The 14,753-nt window shown below is 41.0% G+C and overlaps 1 protein-coding gene across 5 annotated transcripts in view; it reads left to right on the forward strand.

Annotated features, from left to right (window-relative positions):
* sema5ba (sema domain, seven thrombospondin repeats (type 1 and type 1-like), transmembrane domain (TM) and short cytoplasmic domain, (semaphorin) 5Ba) overlaps positions 1 to 9,720 on the forward strand; it is a 159,023-nt gene extending 149,303 nt beyond the window's left edge. For 4 of the 5 annotated variants that reach the window (XM_079356814.1, XM_079356815.1, XM_079356812.1 and 1 more), the window contains 5 exons: positions 66 to 140; positions 641 to 778; positions 2,375 to 2,419; positions 4,077 to 4,282; positions 6,968 to 9,720. In XM_079356814.1, the coding sequence (XP_079212940.1) occupies positions 66 to 140; positions 641 to 778; positions 2,375 to 2,419; positions 4,077 to 4,282; positions 6,968 to 7,144 (641 nt within the window). In that variant the 3' untranslated portion in view covers positions 7,145 to 9,720. The remainder of the gene's footprint in view (positions 1 to 65; positions 141 to 640; positions 779 to 2,374; positions 2,420 to 4,076; positions 4,283 to 6,967) is intronic. The other variant, XM_079356816.1, reaches the window with a different exon arrangement.
* The last annotated feature ends 5,033 nt before the right edge of the window (positions 9,721 to 14,753 follow it).

Genomic DNA, 14,753 nt, shown 5'->3' on the forward strand with positions numbered 1-14,753 from the left:
ATAGGCTGTGGTGATGCACGGTTATTAAACCCGTTTGAGGTGGTCCGTGTGTTTTGTGTGTCTAGATGGTTGTGTGGCAAGAAGGGAGCAGATGGTGGAGACTGAGCAGCCTGTCGGTGAGCCCCAGACTGATAGGAAAGGTAAAAAAAGAAAAAAGAAGCCCGTCCGCTGCCTCTTCAAGAACCAGCTCTGCCAAAACTGCACACTCGAGAGCACCCTGAATAACAATCCAGCTTTTTCATCAGCCTTTCATCCCAGTAGCCTGTGCTCCTTGCACTCGGAGTTGAAAGAGTTGAGCAAGTGCAAGGTTCAAAGCGAGTCGCTGAGAGTTGGGAGTTTTCTCTTTCCTCTTGGGTAGGAGTCTTTGTTTACTGCTCCGTCGCCTGCTGTGGGGAAACGGCACTAAAGCTTGGCTCAAGAGACAAACATCTCCGCAATGCACTAAACAAACTCTCCATGGATTTACTCTCCCTATCCTGTTTACTTCTCAAACACTTTTTTTTTTCCGTGTTTTTGTCTGAAGGTTATTGGCCACGGCTGGTGACAGCTTGGGTGGGCGCGCTTGGTTTCCATGCCGTCCGAGTTTGATGAGGACTTGTTTGTCGAGGTTTGTGTTGATTGCTCTTTCTTCTGTGTTTAGGTGGCTGGATGGCCTGGTCGCTGTGGTCAGCCTGTGATGATTCGGGCTTGCAGATGAGAAGTCGAGTGTGTGGCGCTCAGGGAAACATCCCCTGCGTGGGGAACAGCACGGAGAGGAGAGACTGCAATGAAATACCTGGTGAGTCAGGCAGCTTTCACAAACACAAAGGAGCAGCTGCCCCATTTAAAATTAAACAGATCGAAATCTGCTGATCAAAGGTTCCTGGAGTGCGATGTCCTTTCTCCCAGAAATGTAGGAGGCAATCTATTTACTTTGCAGCAAGGAATATCTCCGGAACACGTACATTTCTTTGGCTGATTTTATCACGCTTTTGATTTGGCTTCATTATACAAAAAAATTGCACCATGCACCTGAATATAAACTTGGAATATGTTTATTACTGTGGGATACGCTGAATATATAAAACGTCTGCTAGTCAAGTGGTTCGAAACTCGACAACTTTTTTTAATATTCTTAAAGGTTTTTTTTTCTTTTGAGTCATACTTTGGGTAAAGGGAATGAAACAGATACAGATAGTAAGAAAAGACGATGTAAAGATTCTGACGCTTTTTAGAAACCTCAACATACCTCTCATTTATAATTATGTAACTAATAAAATTGGTTCATCAAGTCACTAAAGCGCAACATAAAAACATGGCTTTGCTATCATGTTATCCTTGTTTGTCCACAGTGTGAGGGTTTAGGTGTGTTGGGGAGATCTCTCGATGTTTAGCCTGCAATCCTTCAGTCCTCCTTTAGGCCAGCATCACTCAAACAGCAGCTTGTGGCTTTGTGAGCAGATTGTCTATCATCATCAAATATGTTCAAAACACAGTTTCACAGTCCATTGGCATCACCAGTCACCATCCATATTCACATTAAATATACTGTTTGTTTGTAGCCTGCATTCTCGTCCTGCACTGATGTCACCCGCTTCTGTTAATTAACCATAATCAAGTCCATGAGATTCCAACAAGTTAGCGCTTGACCCCATTAGCCCCAGTGTACCTTATTATGCAGATGACAACCTCAAAAACTTTCCCCCAAAATGATCTTTCATGGCCTGCCAGCATTTTCCTCTCTATCCTCAGAATCTCTAATGAGTCCAGACGAAGATGATTAATATTAATGGGTTGTCACAACACCAAATCACATCTAATTTTATTGCAAATTTCAATGAGGCGATGGATGGATTTGTTAAGGTCACTTGGAGAAGGGAGGCGGGTTGGAGGAAGCTGAAAAATTGGGCAAAATATTAATCAAGAGATGTGGCACTGAAATTAAATCTGCTCACACACACTGAACCCGCCCTGCAACCTTCTTCTTCTTCTTTTTCTTCCTCCCTCCTATCTGTGGGGGGCAGGACACGTTGTAGCTGTAAATTATTGTGAGGTGTCACAGACTGTAACTTGGGAGGTTTAATCTGACAGGACAGAACTGCTTGCTCACTCAACAGTTCTTTTTTATGTAGAAAGTTGGAGAATCCACTGAAGCAGAAAACTCTCCATGGACCATTTTATGCAATATATTCAATGACATTTCAATTTTTCACTCCCTGTTTTTGTTTCTGCATGTGTCAACTCCCCCGACGTTACAGTTGAAGGTTGTTGTGTTTTGAAGGCTGTCCTCTCCAGGGACATTGTGTGTGCGTGTGTGTGTGTGTGTGTGTGTATGTGCATGTGTGTGAGTGTGCATGCATGTTTGTCTGACCCTGTGTTCCTCTCCTCTCTGCAGTCATTCTCCCTGCATCTGGTTTTGATAAGGACCAACACTGTGGAGGTAAGTGGACAAACAGCTGCCTTCGCTCTGTGTCTATGTGCATGTGGAGGTTTGCCCCTAAATGTTTCTACAGATGTCTGTCCATGTTGTGTGTTCACATGCGTTTAAATGTGCATTTTCATGCGAGTTTTTATTTTAATCTGTGCCAAATCTTACATCAATCAGGAGGAGGAAGGGGGGAAAAGGACAGTAATTGTACTTCATATGCAATGACTGACCCACTGACCCACACCAAAACTGAACTTTTTTACAAATCCTCGTTCATATTCCTGCCCCTGGGTACTGGCTCTTTACTCTTTACAGAAGAAGTTATCTGCAGAGAATGTTTTTTAATCGTGACAGCAACAACAATAAAATTAGGATTTTTTTTGTGCATTTCTGAAATGAAAGTGTATCAGTCCAGTGGAGAGTTTTCCACAGAATCATGTTGTTCCTGGGTGGTGGAGTTAGCGGGGGCTTGTCAGGCCCTGCCACATTTTTTTAGCTTTGCTTTTTGGGTATTTCTGCTCTTTTGAAAATTTTCATTCACAGAAAGCCAAAGATGCTCCGATGAGTTTACTCGTGTTTTCTAAAGTCTTGCAACTTCTACTCGATATTCCATGGTCACATTAGGTGTATGAGAAGGCTTACTGAGGATTCGTAACGAGATAATCATCGTAAACTGCATGGGGAGAAAGCAGCTGCAGAAAAATATTCCAGCAAGGGTCATGAGAAGCTTCAGTTTAGACAACAGCGCTGTACCTTAATTAGTGCATTTACTGGAGGGACGTATAGACAGAGAACCTTTCTCGCTCTCACGTGTGCGCGTGTGTGTGACAGTTCTACGAATACATTTTAAAAAAGCTCTGAAATATACCTGGGCAGCCCACCCGAGTAAAGTCTGTGTTTGGGAAACTCTGCATTGGTAAAATGCTTCAGGTGGCAATTAGACTAAAAAAGCTAATTCTGCACCTCGTCTACTTCAATTGAGTAAGAAATACTATGAATAGTTCTTCACAATGGGACATTAAATGAGCTCAGTTCAGTCATAGACACCTGAGTTTAAGAATTGGGTGTTCATAATAAAGAGATTGGCTCTTTAAATGAGCTGTGAAAATAATCCAAGAAGCAAAACTGGAGTGTTCAGTTCAGTGAACACGACACTGATGATGTTCTATCCAAAGGAAACATGAAGGCGTAATGTTGTTTACAGCTGGACTAATCAGCTGCACCATTTGACTTAACAAAGTCATGTTGAGTAGAAGGTCCATCCTGGACTGTTTTATACCCCTTTATTAAACATTCTGCCAAGAGATGAGTCGATTTAGACTAAATTCAGTTAAGTAGGAGATTCTAGAAAATGTTTACAGAGTGAAAATTGGAAGTTAAAACCCAGGATTTAACTGTCCAAAAATCCCAATGTCTTGTTTGAAGGGAAGGCGGAGATATTTTTTCCTGAAAATTTGGGGGGAGAAAAATGTTAGGCGTTCAGCAGGTGGCATCCAACTAACTCGATGAAATCAGTTTGAACCTGGCTGATAAAAAAAAAAAAGAATCGTTAATTTGGGATGAAAATCAAGCTAAGGATGTGGAAACAGTTTCTTTTTTCCAGAATATGATGCTGTGTTGTAAGCTGAGCACGTCAATAACGCTCCTTGTATCCTCCCTAATTTCCCAGCATTCACCTCGCTCCACCTAATTGCCACTGGTGTTTCCTGTTTCCTTGGGGCGGGGCTGCTGTCCTTCCTGATCTACGTCTACTGTCAGCGTTTCCATAAGCCTTCACAGGAGTCTGCCATCATTCATCCCACCACTCCAAACCACCTCAACTACAAGGGCAACACTACGCCAAAGAATGAGAAGTACACGCCCATGGAGTTCAAGGTACGGGATCAGAGAGATGCTTTGTATTAGCTGCGTGTTTAAATATTATAGAGATAAGGCAACACAAATGGGAAAACATGTACATTTTTCCTGTTTTTTCACTAACTCACCAACACACAATGTAAATGTGGAAGATTTCAAGGGCAGTGTGATTCATGTTTTATTTAGAGCAGTTTATTCATGCATTTATCTCAAAAGAGCACTGGCCACAAAAGATGAATTACTGTTCATTTTTATTCCTCCTGCTGTTGTACAGAACCCGAAGGCTTTAAAGCGTCCTTCTTCTGCAGCAACCCAGGTCCTTATTAATGGGCCCCATTAGTTTGCTCAGGCATTAGTCAGTCCTCGACCTCCCTCAGCTATCGGTCTACTGTGCAGTCACATTTACAGCAACCCTTTTCACCTGAGACCTATAGTACACTTTCTTCATAAGGTTTTAGTTTGTTTGGTATTTCAAAGATATCATAAAATCTTCTCTTTTTCCGATGCATCTCTTAGTCCACTGTCTCTGCTTCACCATAAAAACACGATGATATATGGGTAATCTTTTAGACTTTTGCGCATGAAATTTTAAGGAAAAGGCTCGGATACAAACTCAGGAGATGGAGTTGAAAATATTGCAGTTAAAAGACATATAGGTTCTTATGAATGATGCTACCCTTCATGCAATATGGGAAATGTCAAGTCCCCGTTGGTACTGTTAACTCCTATCTAACTTTGTGGAAGCTCTGGGATTTAGGAATTCTCTGGGACTTAAGAATTCCCTGTAGCCGGGGATCGACAACTGCTACATTAATATGTAGATAAGGTGCCATTCAGTAGCAGTAGCTATATGATTACATTCATGCTGAAATTCAAACAGACTTCTTTTAACTTTTGGAGACTAGTTATGAATGAATCATTGAGGCAGAAGTTAAAGTCTAATGAGCTTGTCAACCTTTTTGAAAATGCTAACTCAGGGACGTTTCTGTGCAGATTGTGACACGAGGAGCCTTCGCTTTTTGATGTGATATTCAAACTGGACTTTCATAGTTCCATGTTATCGTCCCTTCTTTAATCGGTCTGAACGCGGCCTCTGTCTGACTTCAGTTGTGTGCCAGGAGGGATTCATCTTAACCTTTCTGTCAACCTAACAATATCTGGGATCCTACCACAGCTTGACGGGAACATGGTGTCAAACCACAGTGACCCGGCCCGGTGTTTCTGATCGTGTCAGCCTCCTGACACTTGTCATGCCTGCTGTTATTGTTGTTGCTTTTGGACATGGTGCTGACAGCCATGGTGGTGCTGAGAGAGGACTCATTAGCTTTAATGACCAGAAGGGGCCAGACTCTGTCTGTTGTGTAGCCAATGTCACTGTGTGCCACTACAGCAATGTTTGTCCAACAGGTTCCCTGTCCTCCAGGCCAATTTATGATGCCCAGCGTTGTGTATTTCACCGTCTCTAACCTGATTATCTTCCTGCCTCGGTCCCCAGAGCTGTTCAGATGGATTACATTAGACTAATGCTTCCCCGGGAAAGTGTTTCACCTTATGTTCGGCTTTTACCAGACACTCAGCAATTGCATTAGAATAAAATGTGGGTTTTAGACTTGTTTTTATTTAAGAGACCTGCAGTGAATTCCTGCCATCTCATAAATTAGTGAATTGAGTAGACTTGACGTGAACTAAATTAAATTTATTAAATTGGTTTGCTTTGGTTATGAATACACTTGCAGCACACAAGCCAGCATCCCAAGGCTAGTGGAGGTATTTTATTCACCTGTGAGCAACAAATGCTGACACTGTTGGTAAGTCTTACATAAACAGAGTGCAAAGATTATTTACCTCAACAAGTCCATTGTGTATATTATTGAGTTCTCAAAACTTTTTCCCACAAACTGAGAACATCTTCTACAGCAGAAAAATGTTTCAATACAAATCTTCTTATTAAAGGGAATATCTAAAAAATGAAATTGTGCATTATAATAAAGACTGAAGAGACTGTTGTACCAGAATATACAAAATTAAACTTGATTGAGAACATTTCCTGACAATGTTTTTAGAACCAGTTGAACTGTTATTGCCTGACATCAGACTTTTCTTCACTTTTTTTTAAAGCGGCAATAATAAGATGAGGTAATTATCAGCTTCATGTACGTTAAGTGAAGTTCTCTTTGTCATTTCAACCATTTATACAATGTTGTTCCTCCACGACCCTGATGCTACATAAAACACATATATATATAAATATAATATGAGGCTACAGCCATAAACATTTTTATTTAACCTACTGCATGCTTCAATAGTTTTGCATGGAAGAAAGACACTTTAGCACTTAACAGAGAGACAAGGTTCCTGCATCACAATGTCAGGGTTTATTTTTGAGTAAATCACCCTCTGGCTTACCTAAAGACGTGAGGCAGCAGAAAACAATGAGCCTGGCTGTTACCAAAGTTTACCAAAGGAAAATCTGTCCACCAGCATATTTAACAAACACTATATTTGGGGTTTTGTGGGATTTAAATTTTTTCTTGTTTGAAAAACTTCCTCATCCATGCTGGTTGCCTGTTTTGACCAAAGCTTATTTCTAACAATTTAGTTGTTTCTGATCTTAGTTAATTTCTAAAGATTTTGCATTTCCAACATTATAACTGTATACATTATAAAAATTAAAAACGATGTGCCTTTGCTTCGTTATTCCAGACACTGAACAAGAATAACCTCCTACCAGACGAAAGATCCAACTTCTACCCGACGCCCCTCCAGCAGACAAACGTCTACACCACCACCTACTATCCCACAGCACTCGGCAAGTTTGACTACCAGCCCAACTCCTCCCCTTCGCCGTGCAGGACCTACAACAACAGTAACAACAGCTGAGGCACGCCACATGACTGTATCTCCAAACCCCCTGCCAGCACCCTCAAAACAGACGACAACTAAAATGCCATGGTGACACAACCGAACCGACGTGAACTGAAACCTTTCTCAGACTCGGCACGGTTTTCCTTTATCACCATCACCCTTCTTCTCGCTCCCATAGTCTCTTCCACATGGTTGGATTTGTTTCTTCAAGGGCGTTTCTGGAACTTTCCATTAGGAGATGTGGGTTTGGATAACAGAGGCTTAGGTCCTGGTGCAGTCAAAGACTTATGCAACCAGCTGGGAGGGTGTTAATGTAACGGCCTAACTGGATAAAGCAGTATCAACTCAGAGGATCATGTGGGGGGAATATTGTGGAAAACTTCAGCTGCACCAGCTATGCCTCGTCACTTGATGTTGTGAGCGATCAGCACGGTTCTGAATCCAGCAACCGACGGCTCGAGAGAAAGGACTTTGAATAGATATGTGATAATTCCTCTGAATCACGGTCACCATGTCACACCTCTCCTTTACTAACTACATTCTCAGCCTGTAATAAACTTCAAATCCCTCAACAACAAAGCAGTTAATGAGAACAAACAGTGTGAATTGTTATGTCCTTGCCACACAGCGCTGTGGGACAGAACAACAACAAAGGAGAGAACTCAATGAGGTTGATGATAAAGTAAATTAGAGATCAATATCAGCTTATTTGTAAGGGACCGATGCACGGCCTCCATCGCTGGCATTTCACATGACGGAGAGATAATGACCTCAGAGTTGGTAAAGTTTCTGGACAGTTGGTTGGCAGAGTCACAACAGGACACCTTTGTCTGAGTTGAAGAAAATTCTCCTAACTTGCGACCAGTGGGAGTCCCACATTTTATGGACAAGGACGTTAAGTGGAGCAAGGAGGATTTTGGAGAGGCAGTCTGAACTGTACATAAAGCTTTGGGAATGCCTTGGGTGCCTGTATGCAATAGAGGGCAGGGGCGAGATTTGATTTCTTCTACTCCTGGTTTTTTTTTTTTTCTTCGAAGAACAATAAAGACTTCTGAAAGGAAATTAATTGATTCTCCAATTAATTCTCCAAGAGATGCATTGAATCTACTGAGTGCTAAATAGCTCAGTGGTCATATCAAATATGACCAGTGTGCTGAACAACTGGATTGGGTTTTATATGATAGAATAAGCTACTGTAGTAGACTGGCACTTGTTCCTTTTTTTTTTTTTTAAAGATGATGTTTGTTTTATTCTCAGACAAAGCCGTAGCATAGGAGGAAATACTCTGCTAATAAAACCTAGCTGATACTGCTTGCTTCTTTAATTTCCCTTCAATGAGTGATTGCTTTCCTTTGTAATTTTTCCAACGTTTGTCATTGCATTTTCAATACATGAAATGTTAACACAAAGATGAAATAAAAAAATAAAAAAAATGTTTTTTTGGGGAAATGACTATAAAATAAAAGCATCCATTTGGCCCTGCTTGGAAAAAAAAAATACAAAAAAAAGAAATCGTGCTTGCAAAGAAGCTTGCCTGTGAGTGGATCAGTGTGAGTGCGTGTGTGTTTGTGTGTACATGAAGACTCGTGTACCCAATCACTGTGTGTCAGTATGTCTGATTGAGCAAAGGGGCGTTGCTGTATTTTGTAAAATGTAAATGCTTTCATACATATGACTATATATGAGGAGGTCAGTAGAGGTGATCTGTTTGTGCATTTTTTTTTTCCCACATGATGTCGCTGACACTTCAGGCATTTTACTGTTTTTCTATATTTCATGTATGAGATGTTAATCATTGTAAAGTAACACATCCTCACTCCTCTGGTCCCTGCAGAAGTGAAACAGACACTATTTATAGTCTAAGCTTGGTTTATAAAAGGGCATTTTCACAGCTATATTTTATTATTATTATTATTGCCTGATCGATAAATGCTAACCCAGCAATGCTTTTCAGTTCAGCTACTGTACGCACGAGATGAGCGCTCTATCTGTATATAGGAGCAACAGCCTTGTGCAGCCCATTTAATGACCCTGCAGAGGATCTTGTAAATATATCTGTATATTGTATAGCTAACACTGTTTGTTTAAAAAAAAAAAAGCCTTATAGTTGTTTAAAAAAGGAAAAAAGTGCAGCAGCTAAGTACACACCAACCATGAGGTTTGTTTTTGTTTGGGGACAGAGCTCCACGATGTGACCGACCGCCTGTGGCTTCTGACCTTTCCCAGCTGCTCAAACATCAAAAATATCCAGAGACACATGAACCCTGGCTCAGACTGATCTCTGTGTAGCAACAATAATGAGAGTATCAAATAATAGGGACAGCAAATGATCACATGAAGTGGAGAAATTGGAACACAGATGAAGCCTTCTTGGTCTAACCTTGTGAAAAAGAGAGTCATCTGATTGGTCAGTGTTGAGCTCTGTCCCCTGCGATGTGAGGCTCTGTGCCCTTCTATGCAACTTACCAGGTGTACTGTTAGACCTGTCATGTAGACTGTAATCACTGCCTTTTAGACACTGTGAATTTTTTGGTACCCTATATTTTTGTATATTGTACAATATGAAAGGATAATAAACCTTGATGCCAACACAACAGTCTGCCCGGTTGGCTCTGTCACACTGGGTCACATTTATGGTTCTCTTGGGAGATTTACAATGATTTTTATGATGATTTAATGTTTGAAAATTCCAAGATTTTACCTCTTTCCCAAATAGATCTTCTAGATTATAAGGGAATGGAAAGGTTGCTGAAAATGCTCTTCATGTAGGTGACTAATTTCAAGGATTCTTGTGTTCAAGGATACTTTTTTTTACACTCTGCTAGTAGCCTAGGGAAGGAATCCTTCAACTGTCTTAAATCAAGTCAGTGCCACTGTAGATCAATGAAGAGTACTTTGTGTCAATATGAAAAGTTAAGCCTCTCTCCTCCCCTGCTTTAGTCATAAGAAGCCACATACCACTCTTGTCATATCATTAATCGTCTTGATTCAAACTGATTGAGACCTTCACATTCATCATGTCAGTGAGCTTTATAATCTACTGTTTTATGCATCACAGAACCAATTACGTGTCTGTGTGCTTAAGATATCAACCAGTCCAAGGCTCCGTGGAATAAAGAAATCACTCACGTACTGCTAGTTATTGAAGTGTGTTGAAGCGCATTAGAAGAACTTCATTAAGAAGGATATGTTTGGTTTTCAGATGTTGATCAGCACTTGGCCTGAAAAAAACATTAACACCACACTTTGAGACTAGAGATGGGAGCGATACGATCTAATATCAGGTCAGATATTTGAATGATGGCGCCGATTCACGTCACTGATCAAGAAACATGGCTGGGCACTTTAAACATCCTCTGCTGGCACAGTCTCGATTTGAAGACGTTCAGACTTAACTGTAAGAAGTCTCCTCAGACCGTCTCCATGACGACGCCCAGAGGGGATGGAAGAGCTCCTTCTTGTACTTCAGTTTAAAAAAATGAATTCAAAAACCTGAAAGTTGTTTCTGCTTCATGTTTGTATGTGAAGACAACACAATAAAAAACAATGGCCGGTTCACTACAGCTTTGTTAACCCTTACACATAATATCAACAACAACAATAACACTGTTAGTTATAACAACAAACATATCAGAATCAGTATTGTATCAGCACACGTGTATCAGAATCAGATCGGAGCTGAACTGATAAGAAGTGGATCTGTGCATCTCTATTTGAGACATGCAGTCACTGGTGATGGACAGATGTTTACTAATGTGTTCATGTGATAAATATCCAATTATTTCTGCAAACATCTGAAACACATTGGTTAGTTGAATGGTATATTCCACAATTGCAACAATAATAACTGCTGTCGATAATACCCTGAAACAGCATGTCGAACATCTAAAGTGAAGCTCAGCTTGATTTATGTTATAGGGAAATGAATGCAACAATAGTTATCACAACAATTCAAATTTAAAAACCACCTCATTAGATTGTCAGAAGATTGAAAGATACAGAAGCTTTAAAGACACAAGCAGATCCACTGCTATCTTTTCAACCTGAAGCTGCCAAAAGCAATAGAGAGAGACCAGCTGGCCAAAGACAGAGAGAGGAAGTGAGACAGAACACATAGCGTTATTTAAAACATAATGTAGCAGTGCCTCAATTCCTGATTGTTTCACAGCAGTTATGCCTCTGCACAACCCCGCCATCGTCACATCTGCAGCTACAGGCGACAAAAAGCAGCTTGTACATATTTACAGGTTGACATATACAGACATTCTGACAAGTCCCTCCGGTTGTTATAGACATGTAAAATAAAGTTTGTGACTCTGGAGTGTCTGCTGCAGACAAACAGAAAGCAGAAGCAGGGAGACTGCAATGTTGTATCGCTAACCTTTAATGTATTGCTGATGTGCTTACTGTTGGCTGGGGGGCTCCCAGTACTTCTCAATGACTGCTATACAGAAACGTACTTCACTCAGCCACAACTCTGCACTTACACAAAACCACTTTCAAATGTGTTGGCATGTGTTCAGTTACATTTTATTTTCTAGAAATGTGTGCAGGTTGGTAATTAATAATCCGAAAATTACCTAATTCTGTGAGTCCAGGAGTTCATGTAGTAAGGGCTATCGATATTTTGGGGGGTTTTTTCAGCATTGTAAAGAAGTTTAAAATTCAGTTTTTACTACAAATTAGAGAGACAACCATGGAAGGATTTATGGAACCACACATAACTAAAAAGCATCATTCCACTGGCGTGAGCTGTCGGCTGCGTGGAGGGAATAATAAGCTAGCCTGCCTGTAAGAGTGTATCCAATCCTCTGCCACACATTCCTGCAATAGAGCCACTCTATCTGAATGCTAAAGTCTCTGTGCATCCTCTCCCTTCACCCCCTGAACAAATGATTGCAGTGCTGGAAACTTCCCTTGTATGAGATGAGGGGAGATGGATGGGACAAGCAAGTCGAGTAGTCAGGGTGTGTCCAGCAGAGTGCCTGTGGATCACTGCTGGTGCCAGTGGCCTCGACACTAGTACTTTATCACTACACTACAACCACTCTGCTGCCGTGCAAGAAGAGCAAGATCAGAGCCGGAGAACAGCTACTGTCGCACTGAACAGGAAAAGACAGTAAATAACATCTGACACAACATTCTGTGTACACTCAGTCTTTAGCCCTCACATAAATAACTGAGCGTACTGTTTGTATATTGTGTTGAAACAACTATATCATTGGTTGTCAGAAAAGAAAGCAGGCCACTCTTCCTCCCCTTAAACACACACAAGCAGCAACACATACCCACTGTATACATCTTTCTTATTTGGTCCAATGCAGCCCTGACTGTACCTCTCAATTAGAGAGCAGCCTCTCCACAGTTTTATTAATGGCCGCAGTGAAAGCATTAATCAGCTGGTGTTCTGCTGACAGACAGACGCAGAGATCGGCACTCTGGCAAGCCGCCAAGAGAGGAGGTCCTCCAGTAGGGAGGTCGTGGGCTTGAGGAGGCCGCTCCGATAAGGTGCAGCAGAGGAAATGGGAAGGATGTGAACTCTCCTTTTATGATTCAGCCTCCGTGACAGTGAGGAATGAGAATAACAGCGAAGAAAAGTGAGGAAAACACCAGCCTCGGCATAATGATGATCTCTGATATTTAATGGGAAGTCTTTCTTGAAACAGAGATAGCAGCTCTGGGTCAGATGAGTCAGCATCTTTGACATTTGTGGTGAATCTTCTTGAAGAGAATTTGCTACTGGAAAATTAGTTTGCAACTTTTAACGTTGATGAGAACAGGAGTTTTTAAAGAAACTATTGTGTTGGGGGGAAAAAAGGTTACTGAAAAGACTTGAAGATTTCAGATCAGAACTTCACCGCCTTCATAGAGAGGGTGAAATGTCTGGAGCGGCAAAAACCCTGAAGCCTTTGCAGTACAATGAAAGCTCTGTTGTCTGTTTCTCCTTGTGGACCTCAACTGGTTCAACCATAAATGTTTTGTCTGCGAGCACAAAAGCAGTCCAGCGCTCGTCTGTTAGAACCTCAAACACTCCCAGCATTGATCACAGTTGCATAATATGAGCAGCTGATGTGTGTTCTGTGTTTACAGAATGAGCAGCCGGTTGTTTTTGGTGTGTTGTTCGCTGTCCCAGACGACGGCCGACAGCCGCGTCTGTGTTCTCATACAGCGAGGCAGGATGGGCAGATCACACGCCGTCTGAAGATGCGGCCAGAAAATGCTTTCATCGTCTGCGGGGACTGAGACTTTGTCACGTCTGCCATCACTGTTCTCCATCCTCCTCTATAGGAAAATAGAGTAATTGTTTGATGGGATTCATCAGCTTAGCATTAATCCACTGGCCAGTTCCTCTCTGTGAGTAAGTGTGGTCTGAGTAAAGCCTGCCTGGGAAAGAGCTCAAAGAGAATTGGTAATATTAGAAATGCAATCAAGGGCGTCAAACAGCGGCCGGTGTGCTATCTGTTGTAGAACTAAATCAAGTCGTCTATAGGGGTCCTGTAATCCTATAAATTCCTTTAATGACCAACAAATCAAGTAGACACTTAGATACTGTATACCCCCTACCTCTCATATGTCAACTCACTAAAAGATCAACAGTGTCCTAAATGTTGGCATCAAATGAAACATTGCTACACGATGCAGACTGGTTGTGTTTCCCTTCATCATTAATGTCTTTGTAACACACAATTCAGACTGACACTGTGTTTCCTAGTCTTAGGGTTTAGTCTTTAATGTGTTTCCCTGTGTCCTCCTCTACTTGTTTTTTGGGGGGGATTTCTAGATTTATTATTTAAGTTAGTTTTGGTTTTGCCTTTTGTTTAATAAATCAGTTTTGAGTTTTCCTGCAATTGGGTCCTCCTCCCTGCACTGTAAAAAGAGATGCACATTAATCAATCAATGAAATTGAGGCAACAGATTGCACACATTATTATTAATTAAATCTAACTTTGTTAAAAGTTGAGGTAACATAATTCAAATCAGTTGCTAAAGAATAACCTTAATTTTAATTAGTTTAAATTGAGCAGATTAAAATAAAGCAAATTAACCACATTTTAACAAAAACCTTAAGTAGATGTCACAGTAAAGAGACACCACAGACATATCATGCATTTGTCTTGATCTGGATAAAAGATGTCAACCAGTCAGGGATGATAGTGGCAATAATGATGATACCCCTCTGTTTTTTGGGGGGCGACCTTCGTTGAACCCGCCTGCCTCCCACACTCATGATGGAGGGCCCGCAGGAGGTCGGAGGTCACGGAGACTGTAAAGAACTTGGATGTTACTTCAACTTATCACAGTTTACAATACTATAGATAATAATGAACTAAATTTAGCATTTTAAAGATTTATAATATTTGTGCAACTAAGAATACAACTTCATTATTCTGTAGACTACACACAACTGCCTAAAATATGCTTTAGAACTCTATTTAAATTTTATTTTAAATAAAATGTTTAATCTCAACAACCTAAACATCCCTCCACTTCTACCAAACATGGCACCTTCCACTTGACCCTAGCCTTGTTGCTATGTTTTAATGCAGCTGAGGTAACATAGCATGTAGCATAGCATTAGGATGTAGCATAGCATGAGCAACAACTAAGTATCATTTTTTAATAT

Source organism: Symphodus melops (assembly GCF_947650265.1).
Source record: "Symphodus melops genome assembly, chromosome: 12".
In the NCBI taxonomy this organism is placed as follows: Eukaryota; Metazoa; Chordata; class Actinopteri; order Labriformes; family Labridae; genus Symphodus; species Symphodus melops.